The sequence below is a fragment of the Pan troglodytes genome, chromosome 2 (assembly GCF_028858775.2).
Source record: "Pan troglodytes isolate AG18354 chromosome 2, NHGRI_mPanTro3-v2.0_pri, whole genome shotgun sequence".
NCBI lineage: Eukaryota > Metazoa > Chordata > Mammalia > Primates > Hominidae > Pan > Pan troglodytes.
In genome coordinates, this window is record NC_086015.1 from 128,575,563 (window position 1) to 128,597,432 (window position 21,870).

The window sequence follows — 21,870 nt, forward strand, 5'->3', positions numbered from 1 at the left end:
ATCTGTAAGAGAAAGAAACAACCTACTAGAAAATTAAGCAAAAGATGAACATCTACCTTACTAAAAAATAATATTTAAATTGTCAATAAACATGAAAAGATAATCAATTTCATTAGTTACTAGTGAAATGAAACATTAAGTCATATTGCAATTCCACTATCATACCACCAAAACAGCTAAACTTAAAAGGACTGACAAGATCAAATAGCAAGGATATAGAACAATTATTATAAATTGGCAAAACCAATTTAAAAAACTTCTGTCAGTATGTACTAAAGCTGAACATAGGCATATCCAGTAAATTCAATTCTAAGTATATAACCAACAGAAATGAGTACATACACACACAAGTGACATCCAAGAATATTCACAGCAGCACTTAATACCAAACATCTAGAAACAATCTAAATGACTATTAGACTAGAATAAATGAAATTCACCCAACTGATGATTCTACAGAAATTACATGCAATAACATGGGTATATCTCATAAACAATGAAAATAAAGAAACCAGATACCTAGTATATAGTGCCTATGATTCTGCTTATTTCGAATTCAAAGTCAGGTAAAACTAATAGACTATGACAAAAGTGTTGGGGTGGTAGTAATCTTTAGGAACTAGAGGAGTGCTGTGACCAAAAGGGATTCTATATCTTGATCTTGATAGCAGTTACACGAGATGTTCACTTCAGAGAAATTTAATCAAGATGTACTCTTATGATTTGTGCGCTTTTCTGTATAAATGTTACATTTCAATAAAAAGACATATACCTAGAGCAATGTTATAAATGTGCATACACACACACACACACGCTCCTTTCCAATTATTTCATTTAAACAAACCCAGTAATAACAAATGTCAATCAACAGAGGAGTGTGATTAAATAAATTATGGCATATCCTTTAATCACTCATTAAAATAGGGCAGTTTTACATGCAATAACATGGAAATCTCCACAAGATGCGTCATTAAATGAATAATGTAAATTTCAAATGCATACAAATAGCATTATCCAATTTATGTAATAAAACAAAATATTGTACATTTATATTAAATATGGTTTTTTTGTTTTTGTTTTTGTTTTTGAGACAGAGTCTCACTCTGTCGCCCATGCTGGAGTGCAGTGGCGCGATCTCAGCTCACTGCAAGCCCCACCTCCCAGGTTCATGCCATTCTCCTGCCTCAGCCTCCCAAGTAGCTGGGACTACAGGCGCGTGCCACCATGCCCAGCTAATTTTTTTTTGTATTTTTAGTAGAGACAGGGTTTCACCATGTTAGCCAGGATGGTCTCAATCTCCTGACCTCGTGATCCGTCCACCTCGGCCTCCCAAAGTGCTGGGATTACAGGCGTGAGCCACTGCACCCAGCCAAATGTATGTATTATATATCCAAAATGTATTAGACATAAATGCATGCACACAATATGTTTCTTTATAAATGTAAAACTTCCAGAAAGGTATCAATATTAGTAGCTATTTCTTTGGAATTAGAGTAGTAGACAGACATCGGAAAGAAGGAAATTTTACTTTTCACTTTATTATTTCTTCTACCTTGTTTTAATATTTACAATGACTATGCAGTCCTTTTATAATAAAATACAAATATAAAAACACCAAAGTAGACCTCTCTGAAACTGATGTAGCTAGGCTGACTCTACATACCCTGTCCTAAATGATTTCCAGTTGGTGTACTACTAGTTTAAGAGCATAACTCTCCTTCAGTACCACTGTCTCACAATTCCAGATGAAGCAATTAGACATCAAAGGTCAGACAGAACTATATTAAGAGTGTTAGGAGACTGGTTATGTTATTAAAGTCAGCTGGAAACCAGCTGTGGTGGCTTACACCTGTAATCCCAACACTTTGAGAGGCTGAGGCAAAAGGCTGGCTTGAAGCCAGGAGTTCAAGGCCAGACTGGGCAACCTAGCAAGTTTCTATCTCTGTAAAAAATTTAAAAATAAAAATAATAAAGTCATCTATAAAGAAATCTTCTACCAACAATTCATGTCCACTTAAGGGGGAAAAAAAGGATATAAACTGGGTCAAACAACCTTAAGAACAAGTGAGGATACTGAAAAATAGACCATGTTGGGTCAACTCCCTAAAACAATCTACTGGAAGAGATAATCTGATTCATCTACTTGCCTGTTGAGTTGAAATCATTAATAATAAGCAATAAACACGACTCTCACCAGGAAAGGAATAGCACTCAGTCCCTGCTTTCTGCCCAAATAATGATTGCTGTTAGATAATACACTTTTTTAAAGAGCCATGTGGTATGAGAGTAAAATCTTGTGAAAAAACTAGAGTTGAAGTTAGTTACCATCTATTCTCCTTAAAACAAGCTCAATTAAACTACTTGTGAAAATGATATTCAAATAATACACTGAGGTAAAAAGGATTTGAATGTTTGTTTTGTTGTTGTTGTTTCTGAGGCAGGGTCCCACTCTGTCACCCAAGCTGGAGGGCAGTGGTGCCATCTCGGCTCACTGCAACCTCCACCTCCCAGGTTCAAGCAATTCTCGTGCCTCAGCCTCCTGAGTAGCTGGGATTACAGGCGCCCACCACCATGCCTGCCTAATTTTTGTATTTTTAGTAGAGACAGGGTTTCACCATGTTGGCCAGGCTGGACTTGAACTCCTGACCTCAAATGATGTGCCCACCTCAGCCTCCCAAAGTGTTGAGATTAGAGGTGAGAGCCACCATGCCTGGCCTGAATGTATTTTTTGAAGCACCTCTTGAAACATATATCCCCAATAAAAGACAATGCAACCACTTCAAAAGGTAAGGACCCAACAGCCAGTGCAAAAACCAAAACTACTACTGAATCCCTCAAATAAACTTTAAAAGAAATGCAATGGTAATTAAGAATTGGGTGTAACTAACGATAGGATTCAAGGAAATTTAAAAACTAAAAACCAAAACAGAGGTCTTATACCAATGGCCAAATATGTTTTGAGTTTCCTGGGTCATTAACTGAATTAATCATAAACACGAAAATGCACAACAGTATGCCTGCAATTTTATACATGCTGCTTTATAGCACAAAAATTCATGACTAACAATGTTACATGAATGCTAAAGCATTTTTTAAGGAATTACACATGCCTGAAATATTTCATATTTTATTACATCATTATGTGACTAGAGCATGATTTTTTAGATAGTTCCTACTTTATAAAATCTTTTCACTCAAGTGATACAAAGCAATAGTTTTCTAGAAGATGAATGCAGCATACATCACTGTGAATTACAATTTGCTCTGTTTTGCTAATACAGAACATAAGTCCTTCCTCTTAACATGCTTGCCACCAAACTGAAAAAATAAAGACCATAAAAATTTATGATTTGCTAAATCCTCCTGAATGGGTCTGATAAGTGTAAAATGGATAAGCCAAATAGTTTTTTTTAATTGCTGAAATAAATTTTGTTTCTGAGTTGAGAGGCTTTCTAATATAGTACTATCTAATAAAATATTTTGAAATGATGAAAATATCCTTTATGCTATCCAATACAGAAGCCATTAGCTACATGTGACTACTGAACACTTGAAATGTGACTAGTGTGACCAAGGAACTGAAAAATTAATTTTATTAAAATATAATTTAAATGTCTAAAATATTAAAAAACAAAGTTCTAATGAGAAAGATGTAGACGTTCAAAAGTTGGCCTAGGCCAGGTATGGCAGCTCATGCCTGTAATCCCAGCAGGATCACTTTTGAGGCCAGGAGTTTGAGACCAGCCTGGGTAACACAGCGAGACCCCATCACTATTAATAAAATTTATTAAAATAAGAAACAGCTGGCCTATATTTTGCTGTTGAAAACATAGTGCCATTGAGCTAAATCTGAGTGACTGACTTAGAGAGCCAAAATAAATCCTGAAAATTGGCAGTTATCACACATGATGACTTATACTTCAAATGTCACCAAACACTAGCGAGTTTACATAGGCTACAGAACTTAAATAATTTTAAAACACTAAAAACTCAATTTTTTGCTTTGAACTAACCAAAATAAGTTAACATAAAGTTCTTTGTACCTTCCACATGAATGAGCAAATCAAAGAAGAAAATCATTAACATGCTCAATATCAATTTTTAAAAGGCTTTATTTAGCACAATCTAGAAAAACACTTGAGTAAAGGACTGTTAAGTTTCTACAGTTTTGGGGACCTGTATCATACTATTCTAGATCAATGTTCTCTCTTCAATTCAAAAATGTACATTCGGCCAGGTGCAGTGGCTCACACCTATAATCCCACCACTCTGGGAGGCCGAGGTGGGTGGATCACCTGAGGTCAGGAGTTCAAGACCAGCCTGGCCAACATGGTGAAATACTGTCTCTATTAAAAATACAAAAATTAGCCAGGCATGGTGGCGGGCATCTGGAATCCCAGTTACTTGGGAGGCTGAGGCAGGGAGAAATGCTTGAACCCAGGAGGTGGAGGTTGCACTGAGCCAAGACCACGCCACTGCACTCCAGCCTGGGTGACAGGGCGAGACTCCATCTCAAAAAAATAAATAAATAAAAGTACATTCATGGCCAGTTGTGGTGGCTCACACCAGTAATCCCAGCACTTTGGGAAGCCAAGGTGGGAGGATCGCTTGAGCCCAGGAGTTCAAGAGCAGTCTGGACAACATACTGAGATCCCATCTCTGAAAAAAATTGTAAACATTAGCCAGGCAAGGTGGCACACAACTGTGGTGCCAGCAACTTTGGAGGCAACAGTGAGAGGATCACTTGACCCAAAGAGATCAAGTCTGCCATGAGCCATGATCATGCCACTGCACTCCAGCCTGGGTGACAGAACAAGACCCTGTCTCAAAAAAAAAAAAAAAAAGAAAAGAAAAGAAAAAAAAAGTACATTAATGAAACCCAGACCTGCCCTTTACCTCCCTGCCTTATCAACAGGAACCCATAAGTAAGAAGTAAGGGATAGAATTTCTCATGTCTCTTATGTTCTACTATAAACCAATGTTATGCAAACACTTTGCAAATTCTGCCCATCTGGTATATGGCATAATACAGCTTTTCATTGATTCATTTTCAGAATGGACTCAAATTTATCATTATCTATTAGGAATAAAAGGACTGAATTATGGGTTACCATAAAAATGGAATTATCAAGCAGACACTGAAGTTGTTTTAGAAGAACACACAATTGAGAAAAATTCAAAATATACTGTTAAGTGAAAAGACTACATAAAAAGCAATATGATCTTATGTATGGCATGCTTATCAAAAAATCATAAAGCACATACATTAAAATGTTATGAGTGACTATATCTGGGTGATAGGGGTATGGTAGGGTATTTATTCTAGAGATGAATACCTATATTCACAGAAAAACCTGCACACAAATGTTAATAGCAGCTTTATTTTTAATAACCAAAACCTGGAGACAACTAAAATGTCCCTCAATAAGTGAATGGTAAACTGCGGTACATTGATGCTATGCAACACTACTACAAAACAAACAGTAAGAAATTACTGATACATGCAACAACCTGGACAACTCTCAAGAGCATTACGTTGAGTGAAAAAAATAGTCAATTCCAAAAGGTCACATCCTGTAGGATTCCATTGATACAACATTCTCAAAAATGACACAGTTCTAGAAATAAACAACAGATTAAGGATATTCAGGGGTTAGGAATGATGGAAGGAAGAGAAGAGGTGTGACTATAGGGGGTAGCACCAGAGAGATCTTTGTTATCCTGGCTTAGTTCTGAATCTTGATTGCTCTGGTGGTTACACAAATCTACACATGCTGCAAGGGTCCCCAACTCCCAGGCCGTGGACCAGCACCAGGCTGTGACCTGTTAGGAACCCGGCTGCACATCAGGAGGTGAGTGGCCAGTGAGCAAGCAAAGCTTCATCTGTATTTACACACTGTCCCCACTGCTTGCATTAATGCCTGAGCTCTGCCTCCTGTTAGGTCACCGGCAGCATTAAATTCTCATAGGAGCTGAAACCCTATTGTGAACTGCACATGCAAGGGATCTAGGTTGCCTGCTCCTTTATGAGAACCTAATGCCTAATGATGATCTGTCACTGTCTCCCATCACTCCCACATGGGATGGTCTAGTTGCAGGAAAACAAGCCCAGGGCTCCTACTGACTCTACATTATGGTGAGTTGTATAATTACTTCATTATATATTATAATATAATAATAATAGAAATAAAGTGCACAATACATGTAATGCTCTTGAATCATCCTGAAACCATCTCCACCCCCACCCCATTCGTGGAAAAACTGTCTTCCACAAAACTAGTCCCTGGTGCCAAAAACGGTTAGGGGTTGCTGCATAAAGTACTCAACATGGGATACACTGTAGCAATGTGAATTTCTTGATTTTGACATTGCAGTATATTTATATAAAATGTAACAACTGGGAGAAATTGGATGAGGGATGCAGGGGGTCTTCTCTGTACCATTTTTGCCACCTTCCATAAATCTATATAATTTTAAAATAAAAAAATTTTTAAGTAAAAGGATAGATTTTTGTCCTTTTCCCCTTCCTGCTCTTGCCTATCCTCTTATCCTCCAGGAACCAGTCAGGTCTAAAGCCATAAGCTGGGGCCAAACAAGGTGTCAGATACCAGACAGAAGGAAGAGGGCTTCTACATGGGAGGATGGCCCAATATAAGATGTCAAAGACCAAGCGGGGTGAGGTGATTCTCCATATAGAAGGGCAGCTCAACATGAGGTGCTGGAGCCCAAGCAGCATAAGGAAGAGTCTAGATTGTGGGAAAAGGGCAGCCTGGACCACCATGTCAAAAGCTAAGTGGGGTGAAGAAAGTATCAAAGAGTGGATGTAGACCAGTGCAATGTATCTAAGTAAGAGTGCCATAAGGAGGGGGTCTGCTTGGTGCTAAGGTCTAGTTCAAGTTGTCAAAGCACATGTAGGAGGAGAAAGGTATCCACGCAGGACAGGGGTAGCAAGTACTCCTGTGAGGCTTACAAGCCTAGGAGCATCTGCATTAGGGGTTAGGATAATAAGAAAATAAGTAAATATGCTGAGATAACAAGCCAGGTTTCTCACCGTCTAATGTACTCTGCTGGACTTGTAATGGGAGGTAGCAGTAGGAACTTATGGTTTTCAATATTGATAGATATGGAAATTATAGAAAGGAATATGTGCACTATATGTAAATGTATATCATTATATACATACATACATTCTCTAGCTCTGTCCACTGAGAGGCCTAGGAGCAGCTATATCCCAACTGCAAGGAGCAGCATGTTCAGCACCCAGACCTTGGCTTCTAAATACCATTCTCCACTAAAATGAACTAGGGGGTCCTTGGAGAAATGGCTGACTCCAGAACTGAAGCAGAAAAAGGACAAGATAAGCCTAGAACATAATGTGCCAAAAAGCAAAGAAGTACTCAACGACTGACGAGATATGTCCAAGAACATAAAACCTGCTTGAAAAGGCTTCTGTTAGCCAAATCTTAAACAAACTGAGTATTAAAATAATCACAGTAATAGATTTTAACCCAGCAAATTTTTAAAAACCCTAATTCCATATTGATAAATAAAGTGTGATAAGGAATAACTTTATAGCAGCAAAGCCTGGAAGGTATCAATTGATCAAAGTGAACCATCATCTGAATGACGGCAAATAAAACTCAGGTGCTGCCTGTCAGAATGCAATGGCGAGAAAACACAGCATTATTTCCACAATATTCCTGCCAAAGATGCTTAACTTAAATATCCTAAGGAGGAAAAAAAATCAGGTAAGGCCTGAGGGACATTCTACTAAATAAATGTAAAATATAAATTCCAAAAGTGATGAATTAACCCAGACTAACAAAAACTGAAGAACATGACAATTAAATGCAACATGTAATTTTGAACTGAGTCTTTTAGCTAACAAACTTTAACTGCTGGACTTTAGCAGCTCTCTCCCAGTAACTAACAGAACATGTAGTTCAGTGAGTACATAAAAGAGTTAAAGAATACAATTAGTGGCCGGGCGTTGTGGCTCACACCTGTAATCCCAGTACTTTGGGAGGTGAAAGCAGGAGGATCGCTCGAACCCAGGAGTGTGAGACTAGCCTGGGCAACATAGTGAGACTCTGTCTCTACAAAAAAATTTTAAAATAAGCCTGGCATGGTGGTGTGTGCCCGTAGACCAGGTAGCTCAGGAGACTGAGTTGTGAGGATTACTTGAGCTCAGGAGGTGAAGGCTACATTAAGCCATGATCACACCACTGCACACCAGCATGGGCAAAAAAAGAAAAAAAGAAAAAAGAAACAGTGAATACAACTAAACAACTTGACCTAACTGACATTTATAAAATAATCCAACCAACAATAGCCAGAATACACATTCTTTTCAAGTACACATAGAACACTCACCAAATAGATCATATGCCAAGCACTGAAACAAGTCTCAATAAATTTAAAAGGGCAGAAATCATACAGCATATATTTTCTACCCACACTTACTAGATATTAATGATGAAAAGATATCTGGAAAACTTCAAAATATTCAGAAATTAAGCAAAACACTTCTAATTAACTCATGAATCAAAAAGAAATAAAGGAAGTTAGAAGTATCTTTAATTGAATTAAAATGAAAAAAATATATCAAAAGCTATGCTGAGAAAAAAGTTTGGAGCTTCACACGTTTAGGTCAAAAATGAATATCTAAAATCAGTCACCAAACTTTCTACTTTAAAAAGCTAAGATAAGAAGAGCAAATGAAAACCAAAGTAGTAGAAAGAAATAATAAAAAGTAAAAATGAACAAAAGTTAAAGTGAATAGTGAAAATCGATAAAACCGAAACTTCACTATTTGAACAATGAAAACAAGTAAATCTCTACCCCGTCTAATTATGAAAAAGAAAAATTATTATACCAATATCAGGAATGAGAAAAAAGAAATCACCATTGATCCTTAAAACAACAAAAGAAAATATTAATAGAACTTTGGTCAATTAAACAATTAAGAAAATACAATTTACCAAAACTTATTCAAGAAAAAATGTTTAGTATGAATAGCCTACTTATGTTTTTTAAATAAAATTTGTAATTTAAAACCTTCCCACAGGCTGAGGTGGGAGGCCACTTGAGCCCAGGAGTTCAAGACAAGTCTGGAAAACATAGTGAGACCCTGTCTCTACAAAAAAATTTTTTTCTAATTAGCCTGATGTGATGACATGTGTGTATAGTCCCAACTACTTGGGAAGCTGAGGTGGGAGGATCATTTAAGCCTAAGAGGTTGAGATTACAGTGAGCTGTGACTGTGCACCTGCACTCTGCACTCCAGCCTGGGCAACAGAGCAAGACCTTGTCTCCAAAGAACAACAAAAAACCCTTCCCACAAAGAAAACTCAACTCTAGATTAGCTTTACTGGTAAAGCCTATCAAATATGTATGATAAAAATATCAATCTTACACAAACTCTTTCAGAAAACAGAGAAGGAAACACTTCCTAACCCATTTACAATGAGGCCAATATACCTAAAAACGACATAGCTATTCCAAAAAAAAAAAAAGAAAACCATGGACTAATATCTCTCATAAACATACAAATGTTTAAATTAGCAAACTGAATTCAACAAGAAAAAAGGACGACACATCATGACCAAGTGTGATTTATCCCAGGAACGCAAGAGCTGTTTAATATTTGAAAATCAGCATAATTCACCATATTAAGAGAATAATGACAGGATATTCATATGATCATTTCAATCGATGCAGAAGAAGTACTTGATGAAGTTAAATATCCATTCATGTTTTTTTTTTTTTGAGACGGAGTCTCGCTCTGTCGCCCAGGCTGGAGTGCAGTGGCGCGATCTCAGCTCACTGCAAGCTCCGCCTCCTGCATTCACGCCATTCTCCTGCCTCAGCCTCCGAGTAGCTGGGACCACAGGTGCTTGCTACCACGCCCGGCTAATTTTTTGTATTTTTTTAGTTGAGACGGGGTTTCACCTTGTTAGCCAGGATTGTCTCAATCTCCTGACCTCGTGATCCGCCCGCTTCGGCCTCCCAAACCACTCACGTTTTTTAAACAAAGTCTCAGCAAACTAGGAAGAACACTTTAACCTAATAAAAGTAATCTATGAAAAACCTACACCTAATTCTTTTTTTGAAACAGTCTCACTCTGTCACCCAGGCTGGAGTACAATGGTGTGATCTTGGCTCACTGCAACCTCCGCCTCCTGGACTCAGGTGATCCTCCCAATTCAGCCTCCCAAGCAGCTGAGACTACAGGTGCACGCCACCATGCCCAGATAATTTTTTTTTTTTTTTTGGCAGAGATGCGGTTTCCCCATGTTGTGCAGACTGGTCTTGAAGTTCTTAACTCAAGCAATCCCTTGCCTGCCTCGGCCCCCTAAAGTGCTGAGATTACAGGCATTAGCCACTGCACCCAGCCCCTAACATAATTCTTAATGATGAAAGAGTAAATGCAGTCCCCTTAAGATCTGGAACAAAGCAAACATGTCTACTTGCATCGCTTCTATTCATCATTGTTTTGTAGGCCCCAGACAGTGCAATAAGAAAAAGAAATAAAAGAGATACAGATTGGAAAGTAAGTAAAACATATGGACAATACAATAGTGAAGAAACCTAAGGAATCTACAACATAACTACTATAACTAATCAGTAAAGATAACAAAGTTACAGAATACATAGTCAATATAAAAAGAATCAACTGCATTTCTATATTCTAGAAAGTAACAATTAGAATTTGACATTTTAAAACATACCATTTATGATAGCGTCCAACCAAAACCATGAAATACTTAAGGATAAAATTAACAAAATGTGCCCAATAACTTTACACTGAAAACTACAGAACAATGCTGAAATAAAGAAAACCTAAATAAAAGTAAAGGTGTACTATGTTCATGGACTGGGAGCCATTATTGTTTAGATGTTGGTTTGTCAATCAAGTCAATATACAGAATCAATGCAATCTCAATCAGAATCAGTTGACTTTTCTAAAAAAAAAAAAAAAAAAAAAAAAAACCTAAAAGGTGGATTCCATACTTTATATGAAAATGCAAAGGACCTAACATAGTCACTACAGTATTACAAAAGAACAACAAAATTGGAGGACTTACACAATTTGATTTCAAGATTTACTATAAAAGATACAGCAATCAAAACAGTGTGACACTGATTTAAAGACAGACACTAGGTCCATCAATGAAAACCCACAAGAAAAAAGACTTACACAAACACGTACCAAGAGAAATGAAAAAAGACTTGTACAACAATTTTCCTAACCACTTTATTCATAGTAATTGAAAGCAAGAGACAACACAAGTAACCACAAAAAGGAGAATGAATAAACAAATTTTGATATTAATTAAAATGACTAAACATTAATCAATAGGGAAAAAGAATGAACTGTTGATACATTCAACCAACATGGATGAATCCCAAAACATGTTGTGCAAAAGCAGCCAGACACAAGAGTTACATGTAACTCCATTTACATGACGTTCTCAAGGACAATGACAATCTATGAAGAAAAAATATCAGAACAACTGTTGTGGAGGAATTGACTGGGAAGAATTACAAAAAAACTTCCCAGGATGACTAAAACATTTGGTATCTTGATGGATTATGGATTATACAAGTTTATGCAGTTGTCAAAACTCTGAACTACAAACTCAGAATCTGAACATTTCACTTTAAACTTTTCCTCAATTAAAAACAGAATGTATATTTTCACTCAAAAAAAATCTGATTGCCTACTACAACCCAGGTATTGAGAACACAAAATTTAAAGGCAGGATACAGAAAAAAATACCTTAAAGTATAATGACAAGACAGTCTTGCAAGCAAAGAAATGCAAAGTTATTATAGTTACCATAATGAAAAATCACAAGAAAGAGACATCTTTTAAGGTGAAACATGAATAACAGTAAATTGCCAAATAAATAATATTATAGGCATATACGACATGAACAAAAGTAACAGAAAAAAACCATAGTGGACCTAGGCAACTAAATTAATTTGATATGCTTAAAGCATAAAATGGTGGGGAAAGGGGCTGAACTACAGTTAAAAAAAAAAGTTGGATAAGGGACGGGATTATGACGGCTATTTCCGCCCATGCAAAAAAGTACATTTTAGCTGTTTAGTAATGAGGAACCACTGGGGAAGTTTCAGTAAGGGAATGACATGTATACATCTCATTTGGAAAGATCACTGTAGAAACTATCTGAAAGATACACTGGAGAAGGCGCAGGCTACTGTCAGTCCAATAAAAATGTCAGTCTATTGCAATCTATAGACTACCTCATCCAACAAAAACAGAATGCACATTCTTTTCAAGCTCGCACGTAACATTTCACCAAGGTGGACAACATTCTGGGCCATAAAATACAATCTAACAAACTTAAGAGAATAGCAATCATATGGCGTCTGCTCTAAGACCACAACAGAATTAAACTACAACTAATAACAGAATGGTAGCTAGAAAATATCTCAAAATACTTGGATATTAAACAACACACTTCTAAACAATAATGGTTCAAAGAATTTTTTTTTTTTTTTTTTTTAAGACAGAGTTTCACTCTGTCACCCAGGCTGGAGTGCAGTGGCACAATCTTGGCTCACTGCAACCTCTGCCTCTGGAGTTCAAGTGATTCTTATGCCTCAGCCTCCCACATAGCTGGGATTACAGGTGCATGCCACCATGCCTGGCTAATTTTTGTATTTTTAGTAGAGATGGGGTTTTGTCATGTTGCCCAAGCTGGTCTCAAACTCCTGAGCTCAAGTAATCCGCCCACTTTAGCCTCCCAAAGTGCTGAGATTATAGGCATGAGGCACCACACCCAGTCCAAAGAAGAAATCTTAACAGAAATTTTAAAATATATTGAACTAAATGAAAATAAAAATACAATTATCAAAATCCATGCAATGTAGCTAAAGCAGTGCTTAGAGGAAAATTTATAGTATGAATGCATATATTAGAAACAAAAAATCTAAAATGAATACGCTTCCACTTTAGGAAAGTAGAAAAAGAAGAGCAAATTAAATCCGAAACAAGCAGAAAAAAATTATAAAAATTAGAGCAGAAATAAATGAAACTGAAAATAGGAAATAGAGGAAAAAAAATCAAGAAAATCAAAAGCTGTTTCTTTGAAAATATCAATAAAATAAGCAAGCCTCTACCACTGGGCAGGGGGAAATGCAGAGTTGTTCGAACATGAGTTTCAGTTTCAGTTTTGCAAGATGAAAAAGTTCTAGAGATCTGTTGTACGACAATGTCAATATAGTTTGCACTACTAAAATGGACATTTAAAAATTGTTGCTCTCTCCTCTGCTCGCATTTTCACTCTGCCATGCCCTGCTCTGAAGAGACACCCACCGTTACCCTCAGCAAACAGGCTGGTTTGCAGAGGAAGGCAGCATGCAGCTCCGTTTTGCCCCATTCTCTGAGCAGGCCACAACCCTGACTCAGGGATCCACACAGGCCACAGGCTATGACCTCAACGGTGCCTATGATGATACAATACCACCTATGGAGAAAGCTCTAGGGAAAATGGACATTCAGATAGCTCTTCCTTCTGGATGTTACAGAAGAGTAGCTCCATGGTTTGGCTTAGCTGCAAAACACTTTATTGATAGACGAAGATTACTGAGGAAATGTTGGTGCTGTACTGTTTAATTTTGGCAAAGAAAAGTTTAAAGTCAGAAAAAGTGATCGTATTGCACAGCTCATTTGTGAATGAATTTTTAATCCAGAAATAGAAGTTCAAGCTTTGGATGATGCTAAAAGGCATTCAGAAGAGTTAGGTTCTACTAGAAAGAATTAAAATTTATGCCAAGAATAGAAAATGAGAACTCATACCTTTTTCTTAAAGAGTTTTTGCTTAAAGCATTTTGGTAAAACTTCTGTAATCTTAATAGCTTTACCTTCTAAAAATACTGCATTTTCTTATGATCAAAGAAAAGAGTACCTCTGTTCAGATCACACAGAAATTTTGTTTTTCTGCTGACAGTTGTATGTAAATCTGCTTTGTCCTGATATAAGACAGTGTCTTTTTAAAATCAAATGTACATCAATTACAGACCCCAAAAAACCCTATATAATTTAACTTAGTAAATGATACACCAAAAAAAAGGGAATTGTTAAGACAGTAATTTTTTTTAAATTACTGTCTTAAGACAAGAAAAAAAGAAAAAAAGAGAAAACACAAATTACTAATATCAGAAATCAAAGAGAGGACATCACTATAAACCCCTGGACATTAAAAGGATAATAAAACAATACTATGAACTTTGTTCCCACAAATTTGACAACTTTATCAAAATAGACCAATTCCTTGGAAGACACAATCTGTCAAAACTCACACAAGAAGAATCAGATAATCTGAAGAGACCTATATTTATAGGAGAAATCAAATCAACAATAACTTTCCAAAACAGAAAGCACCAGACCCAAAGCAGTTCACTGGTGAATTCTACCAAACATTTAAGGAAGAAATTACATCAGTTCTCTACAATCTCTTCCAGAAGATATAAGCAGAGGGAATACTTGCTAATTTATTCTATGAGACCAGCATTACCCTAATATCAAAAACAGACAAAGACATCAAGAAAACTATAGACTAATATTTCTCATGAACACAAATGTAAAAATCCTCAAAATATGATCAAATCAAATCCAACCACATCTAAAAAGAACTATATACCACAAACAAGCAGGATTTATTCCAGGTATGAAAGTTGCTTCCATATTCAAAAATCAACTAATGTAATCCATTACATCAACAGGCTAAAGAGGAAAAAGTTACTGCAATGGGCTAGGTAAAGCTGGTGAATGTATGTATCAGAGCACAACTACAAGTAGTTATCCACTCATTCACACCATGTGCCAACACCTGGACTACAGTGAAAAGTAAGACAAAACTCCTGTCCTTATGGAGTCTACAATCCATCAGAGAAACATCGTACAAGTAAATCACAAGTCCTTATCACAGGGACTCAACCTAGAGTCAAGAGAAGTGACAGGCTGATGATGATGGAGCACTATCTAGAGGTTATAAAACAGGTATGAAGTATGACTGAGGGTAATATCTCAAGCAGGATATATTAAAGTCCTAAAGCAAAAGAAAAAGTACATGTTAGATGAACTGAAAGGAACCCAGGTTTGATATCATAGAAAGAAGAGACAAGAATTTACATGATGGTTGTGGTTTCACTGATTATTGGGTAAAAATAAAGGTAGAAGAAGGAAAAACATATGGGTGCTTATGAAACATCTTAAATGACGTCTGGGTAGATAGGAAAGAGTAAAGGGCTGATATACTTTAAAAAGATAAACAGATCAAGCAAGCGGAGGATACAAAGAGAACAGAGAATAGGAGCATATTAGAAAAATTTAAGAAGGCAAGAATTACAGAATTTGAAGGAAAAACCCTTGAATGTGTGATATTTTTCTAGTTACGCTGAAGATTCAAATGTTTTACTCTTTAAGGAGAAACCTAGAAGTTAAATAAAATATCTTTTAAAATTAAGCATTTAAAATTTAATACCAAAATAATCCTGAGAAATATTGTTATCCTGAAAGAAATAAGCTTCTAAAATAATATAATACAAGAACTTAATTTTGCCTTTCAAATATGATTTATGTCAATATTTTAGTATATCTATTCAAGAACACTATTTAGCCCTGAAACATTTTCTGAAATTTCTTCAATGACTTGCAGTATTACGTAACAAAAAATTATGTTTCTAAGTTTAATATCTTATAAAGGAATTACTTACAGGTACATTAAGTGCATACTGTAGTCCTTGAGGAAGTCTTTCATGTGTTTCCATCTGCTCTTCATCATTTTTCACTGTCTCCTCATGGACCATGAGTTCATCATGTGATATCATATCCTGTTGTCTCATTTCACTTTCTTGTAACACTTCATCGGCAGCAAGGATCTCCTGGTGAGGCATACTTCGATCTTGAAGTACTGAATCCTGTAGCTCTCCAGACACAGTAGACTGGCCAGACACTCCACCCATTACAACCATTGTCCTGGAAGACTGCATTTCGTCTATGCCGCCACATTTAAGAAACAATCCTTCCAGTTTGTCGTCAATGTTCATGCTTAAGTATAACTGCCTAGAAAACCAAGTTTGGCAACAAAACATAGTAAATTAGTTTTATATGACTACTTCATTTTAAATTTTCAAATTAAGAATTTGAACATTCAAATACAAAGATTTTATTGATGTACTTTGGAACTGCCTCCAATTTTAAAATTATAATACCAATATCGGTTTCCAAAGGCTGGTAGAATAAAACACAAATTTTCATTTTCATATAAAGGCATCAAATCCTAACTACTTTATTATTGAAAAATAAGCCTGACATAAAAGCAAATTAGGGAAAAGTATTTGTAACATCAGTCAAGGGATCCATATTCTTTAATATATTAATAATATATTGAAATGTGTTAAAAATAGAGATGAATTCAGTAAGGAATAAACTGACAGAACATCATCAAGCAAATCATTTTTAAAAATTTAGAAATAGTCATTAAGCATATAAAAAAGAGTCTCAGCAGTAATCCAAGAAATTACCATTAAACAGCACTATCATATTTCATCTACCAAACTGATAATGACTCTTAAAAAATACATCCAATGTTGAAGTATTAAAAAAAGACACTCATCTACTGATAATAAAAGTATGTATTAGATCAACTATTTTCAAAAGCCATTTGGTATCAAATGCTATGAAACGTATCAAAAGCTATAAAAATGTACATATTCTTTGAACAAGGAATTCTACATTTTGGAATTTATCTTGATGAAATAAAAAATGTAAACAAAGGTAGACACAGAAAATCACTACAGTAGTCAATACCATAATGAAAATGTTAAGTATATTTCAGTTTAGTCACTTCTTTCCCAAATTAATCACCTAAGCAATGACCAACTTTGATCATAGTTTTCAGCAGTCAAATACCTAAGTTAAATTCCAACACACTACTGAAATCAAAATACTCTTTCCTTTACTAAGGTTATCATTAACAGAGAAAACTTTACTGAAATGAACAGCTCAAAAAAACCTTATAAACAGCAAAATCCACAAATGTATAATTCATAACTTGCTAATCTTTCTTCCCTGGTACCAGGTATTATCAACCTAGAATATATACAGTATATCTGTACAAAACATCTGATTTCACTTTTCAAAATCTTTAGGTAGTAAAGTTAAAATCTAAAGGTCAAAGATTGCTGGGTATGGTAGCTCACGCCTGTAATTCCAACACTCTAGGAGGCCGAGGCGGGCGTATCGCTTGAGCCCAGGGGTTTGAGACCAGCTAGGGCAACAAGGCAAAACCCCATCTCTACAAAATAAAAATACAATAATGAGCTGGGCATGGTGGCACGCACCTGTGGTCCCAGCTACTTGGGAGGCTGAGGCAGGAGGATGGCTTGAGCCCAAGAGGTTGGGGCTGCAGTGAGCTGTGACTGTACTACTGCACTCCACCTGGGTGACAGAACAAGACCCTGTCTCAAAAATAAACAAATAAAAATAAAGGTCAAAGATGTTACATACATCACCAAATAGCTGCTCTCTTCAAAAATTTCATTTATCACATTTCTTAGAAAACAAACTAAAACTAAATGAAACAAGTCTCTTAAGGCTAAAATTTCATTATTCTGTCCATTTATTTGGAAATCCTTAAGAATCAATTGGTGAAAAGTATTTGTAACATCAGTCAAAAACTCCATATCCTTAATATATTAAAATACCTTAAAAATTAGAAGAGATCAATAAACTGACAGGAACACTATCAGACAAATCACTAAAGAAAACTTAGAAACAACCATTAAATATATAAAATAACTATATTTTTATGTTTTAAATATATAAAACATTGGCCGGGTGCAGTGGCTCACGTCTGTCATCCCAACACTTTGGGAGGCCGAGGTGGGCACATCAGGAGGTCAGGAGATCGAGACCATCCTGGCCAACATGGTGAAACCCTGTCTCTACTAAAAATACAAAAAAATTAGCTGGGCATGATGGTGCATGCCTGTAGTCCCAGCTACTCAGGAGGCTGAGGCAGGACAATCATTTGAACCCAGGAGGCGAAGGGTGCAGTGAGCCGAGATCGAGCCACTGCACTCCAACCTGGTGACAGAGCAGGACTCCATCTCAAAAAAAAAAAAAAAAAAATTGGAGGGAGTAAATATATACATAAGTATATACATTTATGGGGTACATGAGATATTTTGATACAAGCATGCAACGTGAAATAAGCAAATCATGGAGAATGGGGTATCCATCCCCTCAATAATTTACCCTTTGAGTTACAAACAACCCAATTACACTCTTTATTTTTAAATGCACAATCAAGTTGTTATTGACTATAGTCATCCTATTGTGCTATCAAATAGTAGGTCTTATTCATTTTTTCTATTTTTTTTGTGTGCCCATTAACCATCCCCACCTTCCCCTTCTCAGCCTCTAGTAACTATGCCCTTTTACTCTCTATATCCATGAGTTCAACTGTTTTGATTTTTAGATCCCACAAATAAATGAGAACATGCATTTGTCTTTCTGTGCCTGGCTTATTTCATTTAACATAATGATCTCCAGTTTCACCCATGTTGTTGCAAATGACTGGATCTCATTCTTTTTTTATGGCTGAATACTACTCCATTGTGCATATGTACATTTTCTTTATCCACTCATCTGTTCACAGACACTTAGGTGGCTTCCAAGTCTTAGCTATTGTAAACAGTGCTGCAACAAATACAGGAGTGCAACTATCTTTTAATATACTGATTTCCTTTTTGGGGGAAATATACCCAGCAGTGCGATTGCTAGATTGTATGCTAGCTCAATTTTTAGTTTTTTGAGGAACCACCAAACTTTTCTCCACAGTGGTTGTACTAATTTACATTCCCACCAACAGCATAGAAGGGTTCCCTTTTCTCCACATCCTCACCAGCATTGGTAATTGCCTGTCTTTTGGATATAAGCCATTTTAACTGGAGTGAGATGACATCTCATTGCAGTTTTGATCTCCATTTCTCTGATGATCAACGATGTTGAGCACCTTTTCATATGCCTGTCTGCCATTTATATCTCTTCTTTTGAGAAATGTCTATTGAAATCTTTTGCCCATTTTTTGATTGAATTACTAGATTTTTTTTCCTATAGAGTTGTTTGAGCTCCTTATATATTCTGGTTATTAATCTCTTGTCAGATGGGTAGTTTGCAAATATTTTCCCCCATTCTGTGGGTTGTCTCTTCACTTTATTGACTGTATCCTTTCCTGTGCAGAAGATTTTTAGCTCGATGTGATTTTTTTAAATTAATCTTATGCCTAGCATCAAGCCAAAACAATAAATATTGAGGAAGTAGTAGTACTCTGGGGACAGATAATATTTTGGAAAAAAGGCATAAAGTGCTAGAGTGAGAGACCTGGAACAGGAAGAGAGCACACCTTGATACAGAAGTAGTAAAGTGAAGACAAAGTGGAAATACTCCAAATGAAAAACAAATGACCTCTTCAAAAATCTTCCCGAAAACCAACCACATGCAAAGAAAAAGAAATCTCTCTTCCTTTTTACTAAGTTCCTTATTCCTATGGCCCCAAATTAAGGCATATATTTGGAGTTAAACTGTCTGGCCTGGAAACTGTTTTTGAAATACCCTGAAATTTCCCCAAAATACCAGCAAGTACTAAGATACCAAAACAGACTCCAATATCAATGGACACAAGGTTTTAAATAAGACAAAGTTTTAAAATGAGCTTTGGAAATATCTTATCAAAATGAAAACTGTATGTACTCTTGATCCAGCAATCTCACTGCTAGGGATATACAGTATACAACCTTATGGGTTTATTCATAGACATTCACCAAAGAAGTAAGTATAAGGATGTTTGCTACAACCCTTCAATGGGAAAAGACTGGAAACAAATTTAAGCATCCATAGACAGGTGACTTGTTACATTAATTATGACTCAACCATACAATGGAACACATGCAGCCATTAAAAGGAATGACGTTAGCATTATGTGCTGGTTCTCCAAGATAAATTAAGTGAAAAAAAATCAAGGAGAACTATGTAGATAGTAAGATCTTTTATATATATATATATATAGAGAGAGAGAGAGAGATACATATACACACACACACACACACACACACACATATATATATATATATATTTTTTTTTTTTCTGGTAAGAAACTTACCTGGAATTTGGAAAATGAAATAAGAAAGGATCTTCATGAAGAAGACTAATTTTGACTTTTTATTATTCCTTTTTCATGTACCAACATCTTTTCTTTCTTTAATGTTACGGCAAGCTAACAGGGTATGAGTAACAGAATTGACTCTAGGTCTTGTTTTTCTTCTTTATTTTAAAACAAAGACTTAGTGTTATTTTAAAATATGTTTCAAAGACAAAGTGAGTCATACCTCTATCATATACCTCAACCTGTCTCTGGCCAGGAAATTTTACCAGGCCCATGGAAAAAGGGAATAGGACAAAGCTACACTTAATAATGAAAGATAAAAGTACAAAAAAAATACATTTTTATTGTCTTTGCACCTCCCTTCTATGCCATTATGGTTTTAACCTTTCCCACTTAAACTCTTAAGTGGTCTCAGTCAAAGCTCTCATGTGCCTCACTGCATATTCAAAAATCCAAATACAACAAAAGGTCCCATGCTCAAAAGCTAACACATGCCATATCCCTCCTCTAATTTCATTATTTTTAGGGAGGATCAGCCAAGTGTAAAGAAAGAAAACTGAGGTAATCAAGCCACACTAATATGTAAATAATTAACTGTCTCTTCCTGTTAACTCCTCAAAAAGCCAACTGCTTTCTAATCCAAATGTGTGTATAATTAATGGAAAGTCAGGGGCTAGGGATACTACACAGAAGAGAGGAGGAAAGAAATAATGCTCCCTTTAAATCTTATTACTCACATGGAAGACTGATTTGGAAGGGGAAAAAAAACTAAACAATTAATTTCAGCTTCAAGGAACCTCTATCCAACTGGAAAGAAAAGAAAATACGTGGAGTAATAAGCCACTCTGAGCTCCCTGTGAAGACCCTTTATCTTGTAGAGACCTTAGGCAGCTGACACCACAGAGTACAAAATGGCAGCGCTGTTAAGAACCAAGACAGGCTGGAAAATGATGTCCAAGGGCTAATTCAGCTAAGAGTGAGAGGCAATCCTTCCTCTGCACTGCAAGTTACCCAGAGCAGAGAATGATGAAAACTACAACGGAGCAGGAAAGAGAAAGGAAGGAGACCAACTCAGGCCAATTTCTCCTAAATCTCCCTTTCGCAGATTACTTCAAATTCTGCATTCTTCCCCCGCTTCCATGATTTATTCTTCCCTCATCACCATCCCTCTGCGAGAGAAACTGTCTACAGGGGTATCTAGGGGGCCACAACACAACTTCCAGTTCCATTAAATTTCCCCTCCCTGCTCCCACTCCCAACCCCCACACACCTAACATCCTTCCTATTGACACGTGTTTAGTTCAGCTGTGTAAAAGCCTAACTGCAGTGGCTTAGGTAACCCTCTAGTCATTTAAGCCTAGTGGCAGAGGGCTACTTAAAAAGAACGTAAATTATCTGCCATTACCTTTCTCCTGTCTACCAGAAGAAATAGCTGACTCTTCTTGTGGTCATCTTCTAATTTAATGTTTCTAATCAATTATGTGTAAGTAATTAAAAACTAAGCTTTATAGATTTATATTAAGTTGAAACAGAGTAAACAGTTTTGGGTCGGGGCTTTTAATAAGGAATTAAATACATAGGCTTTTAATACAAATGTTTTTGACAATTATGTCCAAAACTCGGGGAACTGTCTGGGCTCGTCTTCAGAGGACAAAGTTAACAGAAG

At 36.3% G+C, this 21,870-nt stretch overlaps 1 protein-coding gene and 1 pseudogene across 16 annotated transcripts in view; one reads left to right on the forward strand and one right to left on the reverse strand.

Annotated features, from left to right (window-relative positions):
- The window catches only part of ZNF148 (zinc finger protein 148), a 149,539-nt gene that overhangs the window by 71,882 nt on the left and 55,787 nt on the right, over positions 1-21,870 (reverse strand). For 10 of the 16 annotated variants that reach the window (XM_063807060.1, XM_063807059.1, XM_016941824.4 and 7 more), the window contains one exon: positions 15,751-16,099. In XM_063807060.1, coding sequence (XP_063663130.1) covers positions 15,751-16,083 — 333 coding nt within the window. In that variant the 5' untranslated portion in view covers positions 16,084-16,099. Of the gene's footprint in view, positions 1-13,348; positions 13,461-15,750; positions 16,100-17,379; positions 17,497-21,870 lie in introns of those variants that run through there. The other 6 variants (XM_063807064.1, XM_063807067.1, XM_063807066.1 and 3 more) reach the window with 2 other exon arrangements.
- On the forward strand, positions 13,323-13,796 carry LOC104005718 (deoxyuridine 5'-triphosphate nucleotidohydrolase, mitochondrial-like; annotated as a pseudogene).